This window comes from Cervus elaphus, chromosome 20 (assembly GCF_910594005.1).
Source record: "Cervus elaphus chromosome 20, mCerEla1.1, whole genome shotgun sequence".
Taxonomy (NCBI): Eukaryota; Metazoa; Chordata; class Mammalia; order Artiodactyla; family Cervidae; genus Cervus; species Cervus elaphus.
The window spans coordinates 39,247,164-39,259,254 of NC_057834.1; the positions used below are offsets into that span (position 1 = coordinate 39,247,164).

At 46.9% G+C, this 12,091-nt stretch overlaps 1 protein-coding gene across 1 annotated transcript in view; it reads right to left on the bottom strand.

The window, feature by feature from the left end:
* Positions 1–12,091, bottom strand: part of IL6R (interleukin 6 receptor) — a 52,442-nt gene that overhangs the window by 14,962 nt on the left and 25,389 nt on the right. The window contains exons 5-6 of the mRNA XM_043877211.1: positions 11,770–11,936; positions 11,121–11,262 (exon numbers count right to left, since the gene is read on the bottom strand). Of these exons, the coding sequence (XP_043733146.1) occupies positions 11,121–11,262; positions 11,770–11,936 (309 nt within the window). The remainder of the gene's footprint in view (positions 1–11,120; positions 11,263–11,769; positions 11,937–12,091) is intronic.

The following is a 12,091-nucleotide window of genomic DNA, read 5'->3' on the forward strand; positions in this document are numbered from 1 at the left end:
CTTCACCACAGAGGCACCTGGGAAGCCCATGTTATATGATATACCGTAATATATATTCTGAATACTCATTGGAAGGACTAAGGATGAAGCTGAAGCTCCAAAAATTTGGACACCTGATGCAAACAGCCAACTCATTGGAAAAAAAAGACTGTGATGCTGGGAAAGACTGAGGGCAGAAGGAGAAGAGGGTGACAGAGAATGAGATGGTTGAATGGCATCACCAATTCAATGGACATGATCTTGGGCAAACTCCGAGAGATAGTGAGGGACAGCAAAGTCTGTCATGCTGCAGTCCATGGGGTCGCAAAGAGTCAGACTTGACTTGGCAACAAAACAACAACAACAAATATATATTCATACACAGAAAGAAAAAAAAAGGAAGGATATACAGTGCCAGATATAAGCACCATTAACATTTTAATCTCCTTTATGCTCCTTTTTGCAATAAAAATATGTATCTAAACAACAGATTCTCTAGGACTTTGCTGGTGGTCCAGTAGCTAAAACTCCACACTCCCAATGCAGGGGGCTCAGGTTCGATCCCTGGTCAGGGAGCTGGATCTCCTATGCTGCAACTTAAGATCCCACATGCTGCAACTAAGACCTGGCTCAGCCAAATAAATAAATACATTTTTTTTTAAATTATGTAACAACAGACTCTCACTGCCTGGCTGGATTTAATATACTGTGCCCGAGAAGGGAGGTGGACTGGGCACCCTCCCGGGCCCCTCCCCTTCCATGGGAACCACGTTACTGCAGAAACCCCCAAGGCTGCAGAAGGGCAAGTATCAAAGCGAGAACGCTGACACGAGGCCTGACTCAGCCGCAAACGTGGGCCCGAGGGACCAGGCACTGAATGCTCTGGAGTTTAAAATATTTTCTTTTCAGTTCATCATTTTTCCATCAAGAAATTAAAAATACCACAGAACCAGTTTATACAAAGATGTCGAGCCTCCCTGAGTCAGGAGTAGAAAGACTAGCAAGGGGCTGGAGGAGAGGGTGACCCTTCTTCTGCTCAGGACAGAAATTTCCAGAAGGGGCGTGCCTTCCCCAGGAGGGGAAAAACACCCCACACCAGCAGCACTGGAAGGGACACAGGAACATGTTCACCCTCCGCGTTGTACTCAGAGCCCAGAGAGGGAAAGCAGCTTCTCCAAGGTCACAAAGCAACTTAGCCCCAGACCAGCCTTGGATAAATGGGAGGGACACAGTCTCTTATTCTTCTGTGTTCTTCCCAGCCCAACCAAACAGGGAACAATTAGACTCATAGCAGGGGATGACTGAAGGATTAAAGGAGGGTATGGGGATGCTAGAATGAAAGCTAAAACCAGGAGACAGGGACAACTCTACATAGGAAATATGGTTGACCGTGGATGGTCATTCAGTCCAGTGGTTCTTAAACCCAGACATGTTCAGATTCCTCAGTTGTCTTTTAGGTCCAAACCTTGACCTATAGCCTCAGAATCACCATGGTGAGTTTCAGCCATCAGGGCCTTTAAAAGATCCCTCAAACCCAGAAAGATATTTCAGGAAGAAAGGGAGACCAGTATACTTTTGACCCTCAGCTCTGATCCCCAACATGATATGAGGTCCAGAAAAGGATGTGTAACCTTTGGTGGCTCAGATTTCCAGAGATAAAGTAGGAATTTTCTCTCAAATAGCCCAGGAATGTCACCAGACTGAACAAAATTTTTCCAACACATAGTTAAGATTGTCTTATATAACAAGACTTTTTAGAAACCTCCCTAGATGACAATAGTGTCAGTCTCCCAGTTGTGTCTGACTCTATGTGGCCCTATGGACTGTAACCTGCCAGCCTCCTCTCTTCATGGGATTCTCAGGTAAGACTGCTGGAATGGGTTGCCATTTCCTACTTCAAGATAGATGACAACGGGTATCAGACCATTTGTCCCCCGAGATGGAAGGTGTATTGCTATTACTAATAAACATTTCCATTTTACAGAAGAAACTAGGGCTCAGGGGAAAATAAGTTTAATAATAATATTACCAACTGCATACTAATAAAATATCACTAGTACTTCTACCATTGGCCTTGGTGGACGCTCACTCTACTCCAGTTCCAAGTGGTTCTTTGCCTACGTGATGTTCATAGTATCTTACAAGGCAGGTACTATTATCACAGGTTTACAGACACAGGCTCAGGAAGGCTATAAAACGTTAGCAACATCAGAGAACACATTTTTTCCGTTTAGACAAGAGTATTTTATATTTCCTAGTGTTTCACTGCAGCGAGCATGTGGAATGAAAGAGGGGAAGGAACTGGCATTCCCTGGCTTCCATATGCCCCTGTGTGCCAGGAAGTAACTGGCATAAGGACAGCGGTGGTGGTAATGAGACCATAATGTCAAATGCTTGACATTTACTGAGGGTTTACTATGTGCCAGGCACCATCTTACCTATAATACTTTACACAAACTAATTTAATTCTCACAACAGTACTCTGAGTATTCTGAGATCGGTATTAGTACCACTCTCACTTTACAGATGGGGAAAATGAGGCACAGGGAGGTTAGAAAGCTTGCCTGAAGTTTTGTAAGAAATAAGTGTTAAAGCTTTCTGACTCCAAGAATAAACTTTTTTCCACTTTATTTAAAAAAAATCATCTCTAGATTGCACATTTCTCAAATTCAAGGACTGTATCTTACTCATCTTTGTAAACTCACTACTTAACACGAGCCTGCATCTTGCTGAAAAACTGTGTAATTAGTAAAATTTCAATTATGGAAAATCACCTGGGAAAAAAAAGACTGATACATTAATATCCAACAGTGAGTGTGTCCCCATATTAATATTTCCAGACTGGACGATGTACTTTTATATTCATAACAAAGTGAGTGAATGAATGACCATATCCAGTAAGTGAGAATGAGAGAAACTACCTGTGAGTTTTTTCCACATGAGTTTTTAAAACAAAAGACTTATTTCTGTTAATTTGAAAATGGGTTTGGGTTTGCTTACTTGGGTTTTGGAATAGAGAAATGCGATATGAAAGATGGCAGAGGCCCTCATACCAGATTTGCAGCTTTGGTCAAGGCACACAACTTCTTTTAGACCTTGTTTCTTTGTTTCTAAGGAAGGGGGTGGCTTCCTTCTACACAGGTCACCTCAGATCACAGGCTAAAGGACCTAGCACGCGCCCAGCACACAAAAACATCTGTTTAAAAGCTGACTCTAAATTCAGAACACAGAACATAAAACATTTTCTAACACAATACTTTTAAATTGTATATCATGACCAGTTAAAATACGGGCTACTAGGCTCCAGGCTCGGACTACAGAGAGGGAACACAGGAGGGGGCCGGGATAAGAAGAGGCCAAAGAAAGAAAAAGGAAGATGAAGGAACGAGGGGAGAGGGACGAACCACAAAGCCATTCATTCACAGAAGGGGGTAGGGTGGAGACACAGGGACCCACAAGCTGAGCGGCGCGCCAGGCAGCGCCTCCACTCTGAACTACACACCTTCCCTCACAACATATAAACCACCAACCAGAAAGCTCATCACAGTTCCTCCACTTGTGCGGGACTTCCCCGGTGGCTCAGACGGTAAAGTGTCTGCCTACAATGTGGGATATCTGGGTTCAATCCCTGGGTCGGGAAGATCTCCTGGAGAAGGAAATGGCAATCCACTCCAGTATTCTTGCCTGGAAAATCCCATGCACGGAGGAGCCTGGTAGGCTACAGTCCATGAGGTCGAAAAGAGTCGGACATGACTGAGCAACTTCACTTTCACTTTTTTCCATTTGTGCAGAAAAACAAATAAGCCAAAAACCTCACACTGAGGAGCTGACAATCTCCTGAGGAGAAATAAATCACCTCTACCCGGGCCCCAGCACCACCCAGGACAGTCTGTGGAGAAGTCTACTAGTCTGAGGCCAAATGAGAAAAAGCAAAGTGGATAGCTACATAGCTTAAGTGTCTTCCTTCTGAGATTAAGCCCTTGTTTCTTTTTTTTTTGGCTAAGCCCTTGTTTGATCCTCTTATGAAATGAGTGACGGTCAATGGCAATAGCTACTTTTTACTTGGGCTTCCCTGATGCTTAGATGGTAAAGAATCTGCCTGCAATGCAGGAGACCTGGGTTGGATCCCTGGGTCGGGAAGAGTCCCCTGGAGAAGGGAACGGCAACCCACTCCAGTATTCTTGCCTGGAGAATTCCATGGACAGAGGAGCCTGGCAGTCGAACATGACTGAGCGAATAAGCACAGCAGAGCACTTTTTACTTAACCATTTAATTTTAGGTCCTTACTTAGCAAATTGAAAAGCTGGTGACCTTCTTGGGTACCCAAAATTCTCTTTGAAATTTTATAGAAATCCCAGGTAACTTTCAGCTATGCACAGAAATGGAGCAGGTAGGGAGGGTGTGGAAGGAAGTGATGCAGTGGTGGGCCTGGAAAGAAGGTGGATGAAGAGGCAGACATGAGTGCCACAGTGCTGGTCCCACCGGAGGGGAAGAGGCGAGTGAGGGCCAGGCACGAGGGGTGGTAGGCAGGCAGCCGGAGAAGGCCCTCTGCTCCAAGCTCAGGAGTTTGAGCTTCACCTGGAAGTTAAGGGGAGTCATGGCTGTAGACCAGGGAGTAACATTCAGGCTTGTGATCTAGAAACATGCCCATAGCAGTGGCGTGGAGGACACCTGGTGCTCTCTCACCAGAGACAGAATTCAGTTTCAGGGATCCTTGTAGGAACTCTGTTGAGGGACATCCCTGGGTCCAGTGGCTAAGACTCTGCACTCCCAACGCAAGGGGCCCACATGCTGCAACTAAGACCCAGGCACAGCTAAATAAATAACAAAAAGAATCCTGCCAACATGGGATAAAAACCTGAGCCAAGGGAGAGGGTGGTCTGGCCTGCTATCCTGGGCATGTCCTGGCTCAGAGAGCGGGCTAGATGGTAGCATCCATCGCCAGACAAAGAACACAGGGAGGCTTGTGGTCCAAGCTCTGGGCAGAGTAGAGACAAGAATCCAGAGCTCAAGGGACAGATGTAGCCTGAAACACAGGTGAATTGCTAGCATCTGGTATATACTTACAGGTGCCAGGCTGGGTGTGAACTGCTGTCCAGCGAGTTAGTCCTCTCAACCCAGTGAGGCAGGGGTTTGGTTTGGAAGTTTTGAAGCAGGCATATCATTCCCATCTGAAAACTAAGCAAACCTGGGCACTTCCCTAAGGCCCTACCGGGAAGGGGGCAGTGCCAGCAACCAGAGCCCAGTCCGCCCAGCGACGACCACTGCACCCAGTGAACACGACAAGGCCGCACTGTGGAAGGGGCACGTGGAGTCGCCGTGGAAAACGGCACAACAGCAGAGTCAGGGGATGCCCAGGGAGGGGTGAAGGGGCACGATCTCTTCAGAAACGTGTCCCCAAGTACTCTTTAACCTACACAACTTCCCCTCGGGGCGTGCCGAGAGGAGGAACGCAGTGAAGTCCCCCAGAATGGGATGACTGGAGGGTTTGAGGTGATCATATGTGGCTGAAGGGATCAGGCCAGGGAGGCCCATGTGCAGCCCAGCCTCTGGGTCCCCCAAAGGCCATGTGGACGCAAACCTCTAGCACCTCCTCAGCAGTGTGACTCCCAAGAATGGGTCCACGCTGCTCACTACCTGTCGCAGGTGGTTCTTAATATTTTCCAGGTGTCGGTGAGCAGGGTGTGAGAGAGAGTTAAAGGGATTCATGAAAGCAAGAAACGACCCTCTTATGCCTAATGGGCTCTTCCCTAGCATTTTGCCCCAGCTTGCTGTGCAAAGGGTCCACGGGCTTGCTGGATGCCAGCCCTTCCAGTGCTGTCGGAGAGGACAAATGTGAGGAACTCCCGGCCTGCAAAGAGCAGCTGACCATATCAATGTGTAACCTCTCCTTCCTGGCCGGACATCAGAGTGACATCAGCCCTGACAGGCAGGGACTCCGTGATCACTGTGGCAGGTGCTGTTGGCCGTCACCTGGCCTTCCTGGCCAGAGCAGGGACCCCAGAACTGTGTGACTCACTGCCCTGCGCTCAGGCTGGGACCCTCGCTGCCTCTGCAAGACTGTGTGCAGCCAGGTCTCGGCCTCAAGGGGGCAGCACTCGCTGAAGCCCCGGCTCTTTAGTCCCCTCCCCACACCTTTCCCCCTCACCCCCTCTCTTTTCAGGCCTTCCCCCCCGCCCCGGCCCCCTCGGACCTCCCACCCACACACCTGTGCTCCAGCCAGGCCAAACAGCCCTGCGTTTGCGCACAGTCCATGTCCTTGCACGTGCTGTTCCCGCTGCCTATAATCCCCATTCTCTACTTGGGAAACCCCTACAACACCCTGCAAGACATAACGCAAATGTCACCTCCTCCATGAAGCTCTTCTTGCTCTTTCTAAACTGCCCGGAGTGTGGTCTGCGCCACAGCCTTATCAATTACAGTGGGATGCCACGCCAGCCCCTCCCCCAGCCCACCCCCGCACATTCTATCACTGGGAAAGCCTTCTCAAATACCCATTTCACATTCCCCTCTACATTCCGATTCAATGAGTCCAGGACTGTATCCAGGGCGGCAGTTCTAGGATGTCCACAGCCCCGCTCTTTTTATCCCAAGGGCCCTGGGCTCAACAGTTGTGGCCCACAGGCTTAATCGCTCCACAGCACGTGGGATCCTCCAGGGCCAAGAACCAATCAACACTGCACTCAAATTACTAATCCTCCTACACTTGCAGTGCTAGTTATTATCTCTAAGAAATGTTTTATTCTCTAAATTCATAAAAACTCTCCAAAGGGGACAAGACAGGTCACGTCATCTCCATTTTACAGAAGACTGAGGCTCTGAGAGGTAAACTAACGTTACCAAGGTCATACAACCCGATTTCCTGGTCCAATGTACTTCTCTTGGCCTCTGTGTCAGGACCTCCACACCTAGTCAGGGGCATCCTACCTGTCTGGGCTTTAGGGATGGAGGCAGGTCTTTGGGGCTAGAAAGCCCATCAATGTAGTATCTAGTGTACTAATACGTCCCAAACAGTCAAATAACTCTAAAACATATGTAACCTCAGTAAAACATACATAACCTCCCTCTCATTTTCCAGAAGCGCTCCCCAATTTCCAACCTAAATCTCTCTTGCCTAGGAATAATCCAGGTTCCTCTTGCTCTGCCCTCAGTGGAAACGGGAGCAGCTGGTTTCTCCCTTGGCTATATTCACCACTGGGGTTTTGAAGACCCTCCCGTCAAAACCCACACAGATACAGAATAGGAGCTCAAACCTTTCAGCTGCTTATGTGAGAAGTGGTCAAAAGAGTTCTGTCTGAGCTTACGTGATCACTGTAGCAAGTCACGGAAACCTGAGGTTGAACAGTCAAAGACATGTGCCTACCACACCGTCCTCCACTGGCCGGAGAATACAACAATTCAAAGAGGAACAACCACAGATGAGACCAGCTTTGAGGGAAGGTCACCAGACAGGTAAGGAATCCACAAGCCATCCCATTTTAACAGCCTGGGAACAGAAGCACAAGCAGATGCGAGTCCCCTGGAAATTCCAGAAGCATTCAGAGACAGCAGACTAGCAGACTTATCAGGGATTACCCTGGAGACCAAGGCCCAGTGAGACCAGAGTTGGGTTCACATGAGAAAGAATTTTCTACTTGAATAGATAGTTCTCCCAAAAAGATATACAAATAGCCAGTAAACACATGAAAAGATCCTCAACACCACTACTTATTATGGAAATGCAAATCTAAACCACAATACCATTGTGGACACAGTGGGGGAAGGAGAGTGTGGGACAGACAGACAGCAGCATTGACGTATATAGACTACCATTGTAAAATAGATAGCCAGCGGGAAGCGGCTGTGGAGGAAAGGAACTCAGCTCAGTGCTCTGTGATGATCTAAAGGGATGAGAGCGGGTGGGGGCGGGAAGGAGCCTCAGGAGGGGGGGAATATGTGCGTACTTAGAGCTGATTCACTAGCACAACTTTGTAAGGCAATTATCCTCCAATTAAAAAATAACCCCACAATACCACACCCATACGGACAGGTATTAAGAAAGAAAGAAGTAAAGAAACAGAAGGGAAGAAGAAAGGAAGGAAATACTAAGCGTTGACAAGGATATGAAAAAAATAAAACCCTGCACATTGCTGATAGGAATGTAGGAATGTACAAAGGTGCAGTCCTTCAAAAAATTACAAACAGAATTACCATATGGTGTAGCAACTATGCACCTGGGTATATATTCCAAAGAACCGAAAGCAGAGATCAAAACATATTTGTACAGCCATGTTCATAGCAGCATTATTCACGACAGTCAAAAAGTGGAAGCAAGCCATGTCCATCTACGGATGAATGGATAAACAAATTATGGTATATACATACAATGGAATATTATTCAGCCTTAAAAGGGAAGGAAATTCTGACACAGGTTACAACAAGGATGAATCTTGAGAAAGTTATTCTAAGTAATACAAACTAGTCACAAAAAGACAAATACAGTATGATTCCACTTACATGAAGTACTTAGTGCAGTCACACTCATACAGACAGAAAGTAAAGCAGTGGTTGCCAGGCATTGGCGGTAGGGAGAAATGGGAAGTTACTATTTAACAAGTATAGGGTTTCAGTTCTGCAAGATGGAGAGCTTCTGGAGCTGGATGTTGGTCAGGGTGGCACAATAATGTGAGGTGTTTAATGCCACTGAACCACATGTTTTAAAATGGTAAGTTGTAAGTTATTTGTGTTTTACCACAACTTTTAAAAAAAAGAAAGAACTTTCTAACAAAACAAGATTTTCTAAAGCTATCTGTGACCATCCAAATTAAGTGCTTGGGATAAAAGGTAAATAGGTGCAGCCTGTATCCAGAACATTTCCACCACACAATGTTACAAATGATTCACTCCCCTCGCAAAGGCTCCTAAGGCCATATTAATGTTTGGTATTCAGCATATTTTGGCTCAAAGTATATACAAACCGAAGACAACTATGGACAGGTCAACACAATCTAGCCTGAAGGATGTTCTGATTTATTTAAATGACCTTTCTAAGTAGGATAGAGTAGTTAGGCTTCCCTTCTTGTCCAGGTCTCATCAGGAAATAAACTTTTGAGGATAGGGTCCAATAGAAAGCTGCTTCCTGCTCTTGATGGACAGAAGAGGGGACAGCAGTACCTGACTCTGCTTGAGCCTGCACTTGACATTGCCTGCATCCAACTAAGAAGACACCCTAAGCCCCAAGCCCACTCCTCTGGCTCTCCCAGGACAGGAAGAACAAGGACTACATACTGCAAAGCCAGGGCAGAGGAAAGGCCATCTCATCACATCATCCATTCTGGGGAAAGAAGGCCAGCCTATGTATAGGTCTCCTGGAAGCCAGCGACAGAAAAAAGTGGCAGAAGACAGAAGAAAGGGCTGGGTCTGGACAACTTATATCATTTCTGTCCTCTCTTTTTTATCCATACATACTCAATAAAAGTTTTCTTTTCTTCTTTGCTGTGTCATGTGACAAGTGGGATCTTAGTTCCCTGACCAGGGATCAAATCCGAGTCTCCTGTACTCAAAAGTGTGGTGTCTTAACCACTGGACCGCCAGGGAAGTCCCTATTATTTTTTAACTGCCTAGTATTTAAGAACAACTAATTTGGTCCAGTTATACTGCAGGGCTAAAGAGATCTGACACAGAAGCAAACCTGGAAACTATTCTATAATAAGAACACTGGGAACAGTGGAATGGGCTGCTAATGAGCTCTCCATCTCTGAAAGCATTTAAGCGGAGGCTGGGCTCCCACTCTTTGGTTTGTAATCAGGGAGATTCCTGCACTGGATGTAGGTCTATTAAATCCTAATATTTCATAGGAAGGAGTGAAAAGATAATGTCTCATATTATTTTCTTGGGGGAAAAAAACACAGCCATGTTAGTTTGTTGTTCAGAGAGGAGGGGATAGAAGAACTAAAAACAGCTTCCTCTAGCGAGCAGGGCTGAAAATGGGAAGGGGTAGGACAAGAGACACTGGTTATTATTATAAGCCCTTTTCTGCTTCTTTGCCATGAGCATGTATTAATTTGATAAAAGTTTTAAAAGTTAAAAAAATAATTCCCATGGGTTAAAAAAAAAACATTAGTCATGCAGTTGCTAAACAATACATTTTCCAAAAATATTTAATTACATGGGAATACTCATGAAATTTGATATATAAATACATAAACACATATAAATATACCTAGAAAAGGAAAGAAGTATAGTAAAATGTTCTCATTGGTTTTCTCTAGGTGATCAGAATACCGGAGTAATTATTCTTTGTATTTTCCTGGAATTTTTCACTAATCACAGTAATTACTCACAAATGATCATTATTACCTTTAACAATTTTTTTCAAGTAAAAAGCATTAGTAACTGTGGTAAATTGAATATAGCTACAAGTTCTTCGCCGTTCTTCCCATCAAGTTGTGGAGTGGATCTCCCCTCTTGAGTCTAGGCTGGTCTGCTGAAAGATGACAGACCTCAGGGAGACGCAAGGGCCCCCTCCACCAGCCAGCGTCGACCATCAGACGTGGTAAACTGAGGCCATCTGGGACAGTGCAGGCCTGATGCAGCTACTTTCTCATTCAGGCCAGACTGGCACAAGAGCTGCCCAGCTGACCATTTTTCAAAATCTTGAGCAGATAAATGGTGTTGTTGTTTAGCTGCTAAGTCATGTCCAAATCTTTTGCAACCCCATGGCCTGTCCTCTCTCCATGGGATTATCCAGGCAAGAGCACTGGAGTGGATTGCCATTTCCTTCTCCAGGGGATCTTCTCAACCTAGGGATCAAACCTGCATCTCCTGCATTGTAGGCGGATTCTTTACCACTGTGCCATGAGGGAAGTTGGACTTGTTACATCCATCCTAAGTTTCTTCAGTCATGTCTAACTTATTTGCAACCCTATGGACTGTAGCCCACCAGGCTCTTCTGTCCATGGGATTCTCTAGGCAAGAATACGGGAGTGGGTGCCATGCCCTCTTCCAGGGAATCTTTCTAACCCAGGGATCGAACTTGTGTCTCTTACATCTCCTGCACTGGCAGGCAGATTCTTTACCACTAGCACCACTTGGGAAGACTTTTTACACAGCAACAGACAATTGATATAATAACAAAGCTGACACGCTCAGTTATCACATACCTGTCCAAGGGATGCCGGTGACCTCGGGGCTCCACTCGCTCCACAAGCCATTGCTAAATTCCTCCTGGGCCCGAAGCTGCACCACATGCCTCATGCCACTCCAGGCATCACGGATGATGCAGTGATACTGGAGATCCTTGATCTGTGGGTGAGAGGCACAATGGCCTCTGGGGTGGAACCTAAGCGGCACCTGTTAGCTCCACAGGGGCCTTGGAGTTCTCAGACACCCACAGTCCTTCAGGTGCTCCCTCTTTCAGGCCCAGTGGGCAACTCAGCTGGGCAGGAGGCTCACAACAGGTGAAGTTGCCCTCGGGGCCAGCAGGAGCAGAAGCTAGGTCACTGCCCCTGCCCCCAGGCACCACGAACCTGCCAGCACACCCTTGACTTGCAGGCAGCCCATTTCTCCCCCCAGGTCACACTCTCGCCCTCAGAAATTGGCCCATAAAGAGGAAATTGGCCTGGCATTATTATTCCCACTTTATAAGTGAGGCAGCCAAGGCTCAGAAAGGTTCCAGGATTTTGGAAAGGCCATGCAGGTAGTGAGCAGCTGACCAGGACCCAAAACTCACTTTTTTCTTTCTAGTACCCATTCTACCACCCCTGAGTATCTAAGGATTCTTCACTGTCCAAGAGGAAAAGAAAAATTTACCATCAGTGTTGTGAATGTCTTCGACTGTTCGGTCCGGTATCGGAGCTCGAAGTGTAGCCTATAGAAATATGAGTTCCAGGAGGGGGGGTCTTGCCAGGTGACACTGAGCCAGCGGGGGCTTCCGTCCACGGGGCGGACCGTGATGTTGACGGGTGGGTCGGGCTGCACTGTGGGAAAAGGGAGCGCGGCTCCTGTGCGGCGGCAAGCGCGGTGCAAACGAGGGACCCGGGAAGACGGCAGACCCCCAGCAGGCAGGACCCCACCTCCAACCCCCGACCACGTCCCCCCACATCCCTGCCACAGTCAGACCCCGGGCAAGTAC